The sequence below is a fragment of the Protomyctophum parallelum genome (assembly GCF_964188405.1).
Source record: "Protomyctophum parallelum genome assembly, chromosome: 1".
Taxonomy (NCBI): Eukaryota; Metazoa; Chordata; class Actinopteri; order Myctophiformes; family Myctophidae; genus Protomyctophum; species Protomyctophum parallelum.
In genome coordinates, this window is record NC_139697.1 from 621876 (window position 1) to 637473 (window position 15598).

At 45.1% G+C, this 15598-nt stretch overlaps 1 protein-coding gene across 1 annotated transcript in view; it reads right to left on the bottom strand.

Moving 5' to 3' along the window:
* mrpl3 (mitochondrial ribosomal protein L3) overlaps positions 1-14244 on the bottom strand; it is a 30858-nt gene extending 16614 nt beyond the window's left edge. Inside the window, exons 1-3 of the mRNA XM_083772891.1 lie at positions 14157-14244; positions 7966-8064; positions 2198-2297 (exon numbers count right to left, since the gene is read on the bottom strand). Of these exons, the coding sequence (XP_083629017.1) occupies positions 2198-2297; positions 7966-8064; positions 14157-14210 (253 nt within the window). The 5' untranslated portion in view covers positions 14211-14244. The remainder of the gene's footprint in view (positions 1-2197; positions 2298-7965; positions 8065-14156) is intronic.
* Positions 14245-15598: the final 1354 nt, after the last annotated feature.

Below are 15598 nucleotides of genomic sequence, written 5' to 3' on the forward strand. Positions count from 1 at the left end.
TAAAAACCAACGGAGAAGAAGGGGGGGAAGTCCCGCCTCGTTGTCTGGGCCAGCCAATGGCCAGCTGGGCCAAAACGGAGCCAGCCAATGGCCAGCTGGGCCAAAACGGATCTAGAAATATGGCGATTTACATCAGGAATTAACATAGAATTACAGGCTTCATTTTACGTCCATGTTAGACCCGGGGAACGCTTTGTCCATATTTTTTACAGTCTATGGTTCAAACCCGGCTGAGAAGAGGAAAGCAGTACAGATGATTGTTGTTTTATTTACTACACTAATATTTGTTAGAAAACTTTAGTTGCTACTGGTTAGAGTATAGTTACATTACGTTAGTTCACACATTTTAATGCCAATACTTTTGTACTTTTACTCTAGTAAATTTTGAATTCCGAAACTTTTACTTACGTAACAAGAGTATTTCTACGGAATTGCAGTATTGATACTTTTACTTAACCCATTCTGACCTGAGATCAGATTCATACGAGGGTTTCCACTGGACACACACTGGTCCGATTAACCCATTCTGACCTGAGATCAGATTCACATGAGGTTTCCACTGGACACACACTGGTCCGATTAACTCGTTTTTCTGTATTTGGCTGCGGAAAGAATATATATTCAAAGATTTTTCTAAAATAGCAGACATACTAGCTCGAGCTTGTATGTCTGCAATTTTTCCAATAGCTAAAGTATAACATAATGATTAAATCACCAAAAGGGGTTCCCGCCCCAAGATGGGTTAAAGTCTCTCTCTTGTAGCAAAAACATAATTAAAACTAGCCAACCAATGCTGCCCTTTTTAGAAATGAGATCGCATTATAGGTGACCCACTCTAGATCGCAATCTTGTGTTTTTCGATTAACTATATTAATAGGGATCTCAAGATGAAAGTGGTGAAACCACACAATGTCTGTCGTCAAGTAATAAATACATAATAATAAATAAATAAATCATCTAATGTGATCCTGGGATCTACACACCCTCCACCAACCTAGTCCCCATATATGGGGGACATGGGGAGAGCAACCTAGTCCCCATATATGGGGGACAAGGGGAGACCAACCTAGTCCCCATATATGGGGGACAAGGGGAGACCAACCTAGTCCCCATATATGGGGGACAAGGGGAGACCAACCTAGTCCCCATATATGGGGGACAAGGGGAGAGCAACCTAGTCCCCATATATGGGGGACAAGGGGAGAGCAACGGACTTGAACTCATGCTTCCTTCATGCCTGAGTGTCCAAGTTGCTCCTTTCCACCTGACAGGGGGGAGTTTCCCTGGTTGGACGTAGCGCGTGGAAGGAACACGTTATTCCAACCAGTTCCTTTCCCCTCCATCAGGCGCCCCGGCTGGCCAGGGGGAGGCAGTTTAGAGACCAGGATTACTGCATGTCTTTTGTGAGGGTACCTACCCTAGGGGACACGGGGAGAACATGTGAGGGTACCTACCCTAGGGGACACGGGGAGAACATGTGAGGGTACCTACCCTAGGGGACACAGGGAGAACATGTGAGGGTACCTACCCTATAGGGGACACGGGGAGAACATGTGAGGGTACCTACCCTAGGGGACACGGGGAGAACATGTGAGGGTACCTACCCTAGGGGACACTGGGAGAACATGTGAGGGTACCCTACCCTAGGGGACACGGGGAGAACATGTGAGGGTACCTACCCTAGGGGACACAGGGAGAACATGTGAGGGTACCTACCCTAGGGGACACGGGGAGAACATGTGAGGGTATACCTACCCTAGGGGACACGGGGAGAACATGTGAGGGTACCTACCCTAGGGGACACGGGGAGAACATGTGAGGGTACCTACCCTAGGGGACACGGGGTGAACATGTGAGGGTACCTACCCTAGGGGACACGGGGTGAACATGTGAGGGTACCTACCCTAGGGGACACGGGGTGAACATGTGAGGGTACCTACCCTAGGGGACACGGGGAGAACATGTGAGGGTACCTACCCTCGGGGACACGGGGAGAACATGTGAGGGTACCTACCCTAGGGGACACGGGGAGAACATGTGAGGGTACCTACCCTAGGGGACACGGGGAGAACATGTGAGGGTACCTACCAATAGGGGACACGGGGAGAACATGCAAAACTCTAGACTTGACATGGTCCAAATAGATGTTCTGTTCAACATGTGGCAACGTCCTGTGTACAGAATGGGTTAAACGCACCTGGTTTGACCACGGCGTCGTCGGACACTTTAAACGCAGAGACTTTCTGTTTGGGAGGAACGCCCGCCATCCTAAACATCTCCATCCCCTCCTCCGTCCTCTGTGGGGGGGGGGGGGGGGGGGGAGAGAGAGAGAGAGAGAGAGAATACATCAATTCAGTACATTGAGCAGCAGTTGGGACTCTGGCATTTAAAAATGTACTGTGTGGACCTGCTATGACTGTGAGCATGCGCGCGCACACGCACACGCACACACACACACACGCACACGCACACACACGCACAAGCACACGCGCGCTCTTGACATTTCCTTTCACTCATCTCATTCCCTCCTGTAAACTGTCTTTCAGCTCTCTCTCTCTTTCTCTCTCTCTCTCTCTCAGCTATGTGTGGGTATGTTACGCTCTATCATATGTGTGTGTGTGTGCGTGTGTGTGTGTGTGTGTGTGTGTGTGTGTGTGTGTGTGTGTGTGTGTGTGTGTGTGTGTGTGTGTGTGTGTGTGTGTGTGTGTGTGTGTGTGTGTGTGTGCGCGCGTGCGTCTCTCTCTCGCTCTCCCCCTCTGGCAGCTCTGAAAGTCACCCCGTTAGTGATAGGCCTAATCCAGATTATTTTCACCGTTATTGATGTCATGACTCAATAATGAGCAGTGGGTGGCTCAGGGGTAGAGGGGCCACTAGGGGGCGGCGGTGGCTCAGGGGGTAGAGTGGCTGGATGGGAACCGCAAGGTTGCCAGTTCCAGCTTGTAGACTGGCCATTTTAACTATTCAAAAATGTTTTGCAAAATAGTAAAAAAAAAAGGCAAAGAAGTTTAGGGATAAGGGGTTTAGAAGTTTAGGTATAAGGGGTTTAGTAGTTTAGGGATAAGGGGTTTAGTAGTTTAGGGATAAGGGGTTTAGAAGTTTAGGGATAAGGGGTTTAGAGAAGTTTAGGGATAAGTGGTTTAGAAGTTTAGGGATAAGGGGTTTAGAGAAGTTTAGGGATAAGGGGTTTAGAAGTTTAGGGATAAGGGGTTTAGAAGTTTAGGGATAAGGGGTTTAGAAGTTTAGGTATAAGGGGTTTAGTAGTTTAGAAGTTTAGGGATAAGGGGTTTAGAAGTTTAGGGATAAGGGGTTTAGTAGTTTAGGGATAAGGGGTTTAGAAGTTTAGGGATAAGGGGTTTAGTAGTTTAGGGATAAGGGGTATAGAAGTTTAGGGATAAGGGGTTTAGAAGTTTAGGGATAAGGGGTTTAGTAGTTTAGGGATAAGGGGTTTAGAAGTTTAGGGATAAGGGGTTTAGATGTTTAGGGATAAGGGGTTTAGTAGTTTAGAAGTTTAGGGATAAGGGGTTTAGAAGTTTAGGGATAAGGGGTTTAGAAGTTTAGGGATAAGGGGTTTAGTAGTTTAGGGATAAGGGGTTTAGTAGTTTAGGGATAAGGGGTTTAGAAGTTTAGGTATAACGGGTTTAGTAGTTTAGGGATAAGGGGTTTAGAAGTTTAGGGATAAGGGGTTTAGAAGTTTAGAAGTTTAGGGATAAGGGGTTTAGTAGTTTAGAAGTTTAGGGATAAGGGGTTTAGAAGTTTAGGGATAAGGGGTTTAGAAGTTTAGGTATAAGGGGTTTAGTAGTTTAGGGATAAGGGGTTTAGAAGTTTAGGGATAAGGGGTTTAGAAGTTTAGGTATAAGGGGTTTAGTAGTTTAGGGATAAGGGGTTTAGAAGTTTAGGGATAAGGGGTTTAGAAGTTTAGGTATAAGGGGTTTAGTAGTTTAGGGATAAGGGGTTTAGAAGTTTAGGGATAAGGGGTTTAGAAGTTTAGGGATAAGGGGTTTAGTAGTTTAGGGATAAGGGGTATAGAAGTTTAGGGATAAGGGGTATAGAAGTTTAGGGATAAGGGGTTTAGTAGTTTAGGGATAAGGGGTATAGAAGTTTAGGGATAAGGGGTTTAGAAGTTTAGGGATAAGGGGTTTAGAAGTTTAGGGATAAGGGGTTTAGTAGTTTAGGGATAAGGGGTTTAGAAGTTTAGGGATAAGGGGTTTAGAAGTTTAGGGATAAGGGGTTTAGTAGTTTAGGGATAAGGGGTTTAGAAGTTTAGGGATAAGGGGTTTAGCGCTGACGAAAATGGAGCTCCTAGAGTCTTGGAAAATCCAACTTCTGGATGATCAAACGCATGCAAAAATATGCATACCGAAAAATTCATGCAAGAGCGACTGACATAGAAGACATTTTTAGAATCTGATCTCAGGTCAGAAATGGGTTAAACAGAGATGAGACAAGGAGGTGCTAATTAGGGGCTGCTCAATTAATCTCATCTAATTTTCATTTTTAATTACAACTTTGACTTCTGACAATTTAAGAAAACAAAGCGATTATTGAGCCGCGAAGTGATCCTCTCAAGTTCCTTAGCTGGGGACCCCCAGCTAAATGATAGTTAGGAAGCAATTGGACCGTTATGGGTCAGTATTAACTGACTGAGAGTGTACAAATGGACCCGTTAGGGCCCATTTGGTTCCATTTGGTTCCATTTGTACATTGGAGTTAAATTAAAACCCTTTCAGCGCTAGCATTTATTGAAAAAGAAGGATCTAATTCACGACAGTTTTCTGAAAAAGCTATGTTTCTATGTCAGTCGTTCTTTGATTTAAAAGAAATAGCAGATCTAACAAGCTCGTAGCGCGCCACTCGGTGGCGCGCTACGAGCTTGTTAGATCTGCTATTTTCCAATAGCTAAAGCATGACATGATGCTAACTAACACCAAAAGGGGTTCCCGCCCCAAAATGGGTTAAGTTGCCTTGTCGTTGTTATAGCTTCATCTCAGGCCCGGCCTTCATTCCTTCACGACGGTGCCGCTGTGCCAAAATAAAAGCCCCCTAAACTCAAGACTCAAGACGAGGGAAAACGGAGAGTGAGCCTTTAGTTTGAAGACGAGAACAAGACAACGAGCTTCTTGTGTTTCGATTAACTATAGTAATGGGGATATCAAGATGAAAGTGGTGAAACCACACAATGTCTGTCGTCAAGTAGTTATAACAAAGAGACATTTATTTTTAATAAATAAATAAATCATCTAATGTGATCCTGGGATCTACACACCCTCCACCAACCTAGTCCCCATATATGGGGGACAAGGGGAGACCAACCTAGTCCCCATATATGGGGGACAAGGGGAGACCAACCTAGTCCCCATATATGGGGGACAAGGGGAGACCAACCTAGTCCCCATATATGGGGGACAAGGGGAGAGCAACCTAGTCCCCATATATGGGGGACAAGGGGAGACCAACCTAGTCCCCATATATGGGGGACAAGGGGAGACCAACCTAGTCCCCATATATGGGGGACAAGGGGAGACCAACCTAGTCCCCATATATGGGGGACAAGGGGAGAGCAACCTAGTCCCCATATATGGGGGACAAGGGGAGAGCAACGGACTTGAACTCATGCTTCCTTCATGCCTGAGTGTCCAAGTTGCTCCTTTACACCTGACAGGGGGGAGTTTCCCTGGTTGGACGTAGCGCGTGGAAGGAACACGTTATTCCAACCAGTTCCTTTCCCCTCCATCAGGCTCCCCGGCTGGCCAGGGGGAGGCAGTTTAGAGACCAGGATTACTGCATGTTTTTTGTGAGGGTATATCTACCCTAGGGGACACGGGGAGAACATGCAAACTCCACACAAAAAAAGTAAACTCTCCAAGGAACAGCAATGTCCGTGTTCACCTATGTGACGTTAACCCACCTATGTGACTATGAGCACCAGTATGACTATTAGTACCAGTAGGGGTGCTGTTGTGTCAGAAACAGAGAGAGAGAGAGAGAGAGTGCTGCACTGTTGCCTGCTAGTGAGAGATAGAGAGAGAGAGAGAGAGAGAGAGAGAGAGAGAGAGAGACAGAGAGAGGGAGAGAGAGGGAGAGAGAGAGAGAGAAAGGGGGGGGGGGGGGGGATCTACAAGTTCATAGCGCGGCACTCGGTGCTGCGCTATGAACTTGTAGATCCGCTATTTTTGAAAGATCGTGAAAATGTGGTGCAAATCATTGAATATATATTCTTTCAATAGATTTCAGCGATACCCGTTTGATATCATTTAAAAAAAAAAGGACCTAAAGACACGTCTACTGTCCAAACTGGTCTATGCCCACACAATAAAAGGAGCTAAAAACAAAAGGAAAGGGTTCGTGGAAAGTTGGAAACACCAGAGGATGCAACGCAATGCAATCCTTCAACAAATGCACGCATGCCATTTCCAATCAATGGGTAACAGTGTTGTTTTCGTCGACTAAAACTAAGACGAAAAATGTTCGTCGACTATTTTCACTGACAAAAACAAATGGAAACTAAATGAAAACTGTGCTACGATGACTAAAACTAAGACTAAATATACTGGCAATTTCGTCAACAAATAAAAACTAGACTAAAATGTTAGGAAGGGACTAGTGGACGAGAGATCCAGTGTTTTCAGCAAGTGTAAAAACAGTCCTTACGACGGCATCAATGCCCACCAAAATACATTTTAGTCGACTAAATCACCTGTAGATTCAGTAGACCTTAAATCTTATGACATTTAGTCGACTAAAACTAGACTAACACTAAAACATTCCAGGTGACTAAAATGTGACTAAAACTAAGTGAAAACCATTCAAGAGACTATGACTAAAACTAAAATCAAAATTTGAGGCCAAAAACAACACTGCCTTCAACAAATGCACGCATGCCATTTCCAACCAATGGGTAATTAATCGTGATCAACATTGACAACTGTGAGGTTAGTGTGTGTGCGCCCTGCGTCCTGACTGAGACTGCAGGGAGGTCGGGGTTCCATCCCTGGCCAAGTCATACCAAAAAATAGGGAACCCAGTCAGTGCCTCCCTAGCCTGACCTAAGCAGAGACATTTCTGGCCTAGATGGGAGGGTCGCGTCTCAGAAAAGCGCGCACCCTGATTGGATCTCATCGATCTGTCCGTCACCCCCGGCCCCTCCTCTCCCCCCTAGTGCAGCGCTACGTCACATCATTTAGAGCGACGCCCACCCGGAAGGGTTGACTCCCACTTTTAGACTGGTTCAGCCCACGGCTTTTTCCAGGCTTTCATCTTTCGCGCAGACGAAATGAAAGCCTGGGTATCGAGGCTAGTGCCTCCCTAACTCGGCTCTGGGACTGGGGTCCCTGTGACATACAAGCAGGGTTGTTTTTGTTGTCGACTAAAATTAAGACGAAAAATGTCCGTCGACTGCCTTTTTTTCACTGAGGGAAACTAAATGGAAACTAAATTAAAACTAAGCTACGACGACTAAAACTGAGACTATAAATGTATTGTATTGTCAACTGATAAAAACTAGACTCAAATGTTAGGGACTCTAGTGGACGAGAGATCCAGTAGAAGTCATTTTACACTTGGTCGCATGCTGAAAATAGCAGATCTACAAACACACAACGCGTTGTGAGCTTGTAGACAAGGGCCTTCTATGTTTCGGCCCCCAAACTCTGGAATGAACTCCCTATCCATTTCAGAGTTGCTCCCTCTCTCCTCTCCTTCAAAACCCACCTCTTCAGGATAGCTTTCCCCAGTTGAGGTCTCGTTTATCCTTTTATCTTTTTAACCCTGTATCTGTTATGTTTTACTCATTTTTTCTCTTTCTTAATAAAGTCGACTAAAATCTCATGACATTTAGTCGACTAAAACGAGACTTAACACCAGCACATTCCCAGGTGACTAAAATGTGACTAAAACGAAATGAAAACTATTCAAGAGAGACTATGACTAAAACTAAAATAAAAAAACCACATCAACACCGGTTCTTACTTGGAAAGGCGATACGTTTTTGGCTCCCACCAGCAAGGCACTGGTGTTGCCATCGAACTCCTCTTTGGACAGACACTTCAGCACATGGCAGTCCTGCACCTGGAACACAACAACACAGAAACTTTACCCATTCTGACCTGAGATCAGATTCTATAAATATCTTCTACATCCTGACAGTTTTCTGAAAAAGCTATGTTTCTATGTCAGTCGTTCTTCGGTTTTTCAAAAATAGCAGAACCTACAAGCTCATAGCGCGCCATTTAGTGGCGTGCTACGAGCTTGTAGATCTGCTATTTTTACAATAGCTAAAGCACGACATGATGCTAACACCAACATGGGTTTTAAGCACATGGCAGTCCTGCACCTTGGAAGAACAAAGCCCAGGAGGAAGAGACCAGTGACTAAATGTGACTGAGGGACTGCCATTGGATTGTTTTGAATTTTTCGTTTTTTTCATGTCAAGTGAAAGCAGGGAATCATAGCTTCAAATTGACATATTGGTTGTTCAGTTTGACCCACCAGGTTTTGGAGATATGGCTTATAGAGTAATGTCTGGCAGAGAAACAGAGAGTTGAGAAAACAGGCTTGAAAAAGGTTCACTTCTGTGGACTCTAACATTACACCTATAGCTACATGTTTAAGCATTTATTTCATATTTACATGTCTGCTGTGGTCTCTAACATTACACCTATAGCTACATGTTTAAGCATTTATTTCATATTTACATGTCTTCTTTTTTTTTAATTTATATTTTTTGTCCCACGATTTTGTAACCCATTTTTCACCCCTGTGTCAATCATCCTGTAATGTGATCCTGGGCTCTACACACCTTCCGCCAACCTAGTCCCCATATATGGGGGACAAGGGGAGAGCAACCTAGTCCCCATATATGGGGGACAAGGGGAGACCAACCTAGTCCCCATATATGGGGGACAAGGGGAGACCAACCTAGTCCCCATATATGGGGGACAAGGGGAGACCAACCTCAAGGGGAGACCAACCTAGTCCCCATATATGGGGGACAAGGGGAGACCAACCTAGTCCCCATATATGGGGGACAAGGGGAGACCAACGAACTTGAACTCATGCTTCCTTCATGCTTGAGTGTCCAAGTTGCTCCTTTACACCTGACAGGGGGGAGTTTCCCTGGTTGGACGTAGCGCGTGGAAGGAACATGTTATTCCAACCAGTTCCTTTCCCCTCCATCAGGCGTCCCGGCTGGCCAGGGGGAGGCAGTTTAGAGACCAAGATTATATTTACATGTCTTCTGTGGACTCTTAACATTACACCTATAGCTACATGTTTAAGCATTTATTTCATATTTAGCTCAGTGGCCTTGTGGTTAGAGTGTCCGCCCTGAGACTGGGAGGTCGGGGTTCGATCCCCGGCCGGGTCATACCAAAGACTGTAAAAAAAGGGACCCAGTGCCTCCCTGCTTGACACTCAGCATCAAGGGTTGGATTGGGGGGTAAGTCCCTGCGACATACTAGCGTCATGTCCAGGGGGTGTACTTGTACATCAAGCTGCCTCACGCTACAGAAACAGGAGATAGGCTCCTGCCCCTATGGGCCTCATGGCTACAGAAACAGGAGATAGGCTCCTGCCCCTATGGGCCTCATGGCTACAGAAACAGGAGATAGGCTCCTGCCCCTATGGGCCTCATGGCTACAGAAACAGGAGATAGGCTCCTGCCCTATGGGCCTCATGGCTACAGAAACAGGAGATAGGCTCCTGCCCCTATGGGCCTCATGGCTACAGAAACAGGAGATAGGCTCCTGCCCCTATGGGCCTCATGGCTACAGAAACAGGAGATAGGCTCCTGTACCTATGGGCCTCATGGCTACAGAAACAGGAGATAGGCTCCTGCCCCTATGGGCCTCATGGCTACAGAAACAGGAGATAGGCTCCTGCCCCTATGGGCCTCATGGCTACAGAAACAGGAGATAGGCTCCTGCCCCTATGGGCCTCATGGCTACAGAAACAGGAGATAGGCTCCTGCCCCTATGGGCCTCATGGCTACAGAAACAGGAGATAGATTCTATTAATTGGAAATTTCCTAAAGATTGTCTTTACAGAGTCAAAACCTTCATTTTGAAATAAGGTTTGACATAATTAGTGTGGTTGCCAAGAGAAATGTTGTATAGTTTAATTGATATTAATGTATTCGTATTTTTTTCCACGGAGACCGTCCGTAAGCGCTATAGTTACAAACCTTGGAGGGGAGGTTCATAATAATTACTACAATTAATTAACTTATGATCATATCGGTCGGCCTCATGGTGGCGCTAAAACAGCCCACTTTACGTTTTGGCTTATAACTCTTGAACCGTAGGTCGTAAAAAAAAATCAACATTCTTTTTTTTTCTCCCCCCTGGATTCCTTGGGCGATGACGCATCTCCCCATATAGGCCACGCCCATTTCCGTCAGGATAGATTTTTCCACTATTTAGAATTTTCTTCAAAACACACTTATTTTCTAAAACGGAACTACAGACACAAATGACTGACGGACACAAATGACCGACGGACACAAATGACTGACAGACACAAATGACTGACAGACACAAATGACTGACAGACACAAATGACTGACAGACACAAATGACTGACAGACACAAATGACTGACAGACACAAATGACCGACGGACACAAATGACTGACAGACACAAATGACCGACAGACACAAATGACTGACAGACACAAATGACTGACGGACACAAATGACTGACAGACACAAATGACTGACAGACACAAATGACCGACGGACACAAATGACTGACAGACACAAATGACTGACAGACACAAATGACCGACAGACACAAATGACTGACAGACACAAATGACTGACAGACACAAATGACTGACAGACACAAATGACTGACGGACACAAATGACTGACAGACACAAATGACCGACAGACACAAATGACCGACGGACACAAATGACTGACAGACACAAATGACCGACAGACACAAATGACCGACAGACACAAATGACTGACAGACACAAATGACTGACGGACACAAATGACTGACAGACACAAATGACTGACGGACACAAATGACTGACAGACACAAATGACTGACGGACACAAATGACTGACAGACACAAATGACTGACGGACACAAATGACTGACGGACACAAATGACTGACAGACACAAATGACTGACGGACACAAATGACTGACAGACACAAATGACTGACGGACACAAATGACTGACAGACACAAATGACTGACAGACACAAATGACTGACGGACACAAATGACCGACAGACACAAATGACTGACAGACACAAATGACTGACAGACACAAATGACTGACAGACACAAATGACTGACAGACACAAATGACTGACAGACACAAATGACTGACAGACACAAATGACTGACAGACACAAATGACTGACGGACACAAATGACCGACAGACACAAATGACTGACAGACACAAATGACTGACAGACACAAATGACCGACAGACACAAATGACTGACGGACACAAATGACCGACAGACACAAATGACTGACAGACACAAATGACTGACAGACACAAATGACTGACAGACACAAATGACTGACAGACACAAATGACTGACAGACACAAATGACTGACGGACACAAATGACTGACGGACACAAATGACTGACAGACACAAATGACTGACAGACACAAATGACTGACAGACACAAATGACTGACAGACACAAATGACTGACAGACACAAATGACTGACAGACACAAATGACTGACAGACACAAATGACTGACAGACACAAATGACTGACAGACACAAATGACTGACAGACACAAATGACTGACGGACACAAATGACTGACAGACACAAATGACCGACGGACACAAATGACCGACAGACACAAATGACCGACAGACACAAATGACTGACAGACACAAATGACTGACGGACACAAATGACTGACAGACACAAATGACTGACGGACACAAATGACCGACGGACACAAATGACTGACAGACACAAATGACTGACAGACACAAATGACTGACAGACACAAATGACTGACAGACACAAATGACCGACAGACACAAATGACTGACAGACACAAATGACCGACGGACACAAATGACTGACAGACACAAATGACCGACGGACACAAATGACCGACAGACACAAATGACTGACAGACACAAATGACTGACAGACACAAATGACCGACAGACACAAATGACTGACAGACACAAATGACCGACGGACACAAATGACCGACGGACACAAATGACCGACGGACACAAATGACTGACAGACACAAATGACCGACGGACACAAATGACCGACAGACACAAATGACTGACAGACACAAATGACTGACAGACACAAATGACCGACGGACACAAATGACTGACAGACACAAATGACTGACGGACACAAATGACCGACAGACACAAATGACTGACAGACACAAATGACCGACAGACACAAATGACTGACAGACACAAATGACTGACGGACACAAATGACCGACGGACACAAATGACTGACAGACACAAATGACCGACGGACACAAATGACTGACAGACACAAATGACTGACAGACACAAATGACTGACAGACACAAATGACTGACAGACACAAATGACCGACGGACACAAATGACTGACAGACACAAATGACTGACAGACACAAATGACCGACGGACACAAATGACTGACAGACACAAATGACCGACAGACACAAATGACCGACAGACACAAATGACTGACAGACACAAATGACTGACAGACACAAATGACCGACGGACACAAATGACCGACGGACACAAATGACTGACAGACACAAATGACTGACGGACACAAATGACCGACAGACACAAATGACCGACAGACACAAATGACTGACAGACACAAATGACTGACGGACACAAATGACCGACGGGACACAAATGACTGACAGACACAAATGACTGACAGACACAAATGACTGACAGACACAAATGACTGACGGACACAAATGACCGACGGACACAAATGACTGACGGACACAAATGACTGACAGACACAAATGACTGACGGACACAAATGACCGACAGACACAAATGACTGACAGACACAAATGACTGACAGACACAAATGACTGACAGACACAAATGACTGACAGACACAAATGACTGACGGACACAAATGACCGACGGACACAAATGACTGACAGACACAAATGACTGACGGACACAAATGACTGACAGACACAAATGACTGACAGACACAAATGACTGACGGACACAAATGACCGACGGACACAAATGACTGACAGACACAAATGACTGACAGACACAAATGACTGACGGACACAAATGACTGACAGACACAAATGACTGACGGACACAAATGACTGACAGACACAAATGACTGACAGACACAAATGACTGACGGACACAAATGACCGACAGACACAAATGACCGACGGACACAAATGACTGACAGACACAAATGACCGACAGACACAAATGACCGACGGACACAAATGACCGACAGACACAAATGACCGACAGACACAAATGACTGACAGACACAAATGACTGACAGACACAAATGACTGACAGACACAAATGACTGACAGACACAAATGACTGACGGACACAAATGACCGACAGACACAAATGACTGACAGACACAAATGACTGACGGACACAAATGACCGACAGACACAAATGACCGACAGACACAAATGACTGACAGACACAAATGACCGACAGACACAAATGACCGACAGACACAAATGACCGACAGACACAAATGACTGACGGACACAAATGACTGACAGACACAAATGACCGACAGACACAAATGACCGACAGACACAAATGACTGACAGACACAAATGACCGACAGACACAAATGACCGACAGACACAAATGACCGACAGACACAAATGACCGACAGACACAAATGACCGACAGACACAAATGACTGACAGACACAAATGACTGACAGACACAAATGACTGACAGACACAAATGACCGACAGACACAAATGACTGACAGACACAAATGACTGACAGACACAAATGACTGACAGACACAAATGACTGACAGACACAAATGAAGGAGAGTAGAAATACTGTTTGATTATCATGCTCCATATAGAAAACATACAAATACATACAGTGTTGTGTGTGTGTGCGTGTGCGTGTGCGTGTGTGTGTGTGTGTGTGCGTGTTACCTGTAACATGGTCACCGCGTGTCTCTCCCCGTCTTTCGTCCACACAGGAAGCATTCCCAGTTTCACCGCAATCAGCCCAACTCTTCTGCTACCTGAGGTCAGAGGTCAACACAACTTCTATATATTAACCCATTCTGACCTGAGATCAGATTCTAAAAATGTCTTCTACATCCTGACAGTTTACCATTCTGACCTGAGATCAGATTCTAAAAATGTCTTCTACATCCTGACAGTTTCCATTCTGACCTGAGATCAGATTCTAAAAACGTCTTCTACATCCTGACAGTTTTCATTCTGACCTGAGATCAGATTCTAAAAATGTCTTCTACATCCTGACCAGTTTTCTGATAAAAAGTTATGTTTCTATGTCAGTCGTTCTTCGATTTTTTCAAAAAAAGCAGATCTACAAGCTCGTAGCGCGCCACTCGGTGGCGCGCTATGAGCTTGTAGATCTGCTATTTTTCAATAGCTAAAGCATAACGTAATGCTAACACCAAAACGGGTCGTCAAAATTCAAAAGATGACCTTCTAAATCAGGGGTAACCAACCAGGGGTTCGCGAGCGGAACCTTTCAAGTCGATCAGACTGACGGGCAGCCAATACACTGCCAATACACAGCAGAATGTCGTTCGCAAAAAAAGAGCAGATCTACAAGCTAACAACGTGTAGAGGCTCGATGCATTTTAGCTCGAAGATCTGTTCCCCTTGCTTCCACCGCACCGCCCTCGGCCCTCCCCCTTTTAGCACTCTGTGCTCATGTGCTGTGTCCTGTGTGTCTGTTGTAAGTAACTTGTTCCCCTCGCAGGCAGCACAGTACACACTAGCACAGAGGCGAGCGTCAGAGTGAACGCAGCATGATAGCGTCCCAGACACGTTGAATGCTAAACTTATTTGTGAAGTTCGAACGCCAACTTTTAACTTAACCAAACGTGGGAGAAACACTGTGCACGGCTGCACGCACAAATAAAGAGTGCACTCGGCACTCGCGCACGCACATGACGGATTATTATCGATCAAACAATCCTTAGCGTCGCTTACAAAAGCATGTGTTGCACAGCATGAATGATAAGTAATCACCGACCTGGCTGGATAAATATCACTATGACAAAGTGTCAAAATGTTTAGTGCCGCTGTCAAAACATGACACAGTGAGAGTTGAAGATTCTAACTATTGGAACAAGAAAGCCAGTTTTGAAGGAAGTGGGTCCTAGACAGGGCTTGACGCTTAGCTCATGGATGCATGGATGATAGACAGACTATCCGTTTTTATCCTGCTGTTCTATCATGGGATATTCGATGCAGGGCAAGATGCTCGATTGTGAATTAAATTGTAACATTCTCCTTGGCTTTGACTACTTCAGACAGAACATCTGACACACAGCTACAGTAGACTATTAATTTACTATTAGCTGTTAAAGGTATATTCAGTGATTTCACTCAAA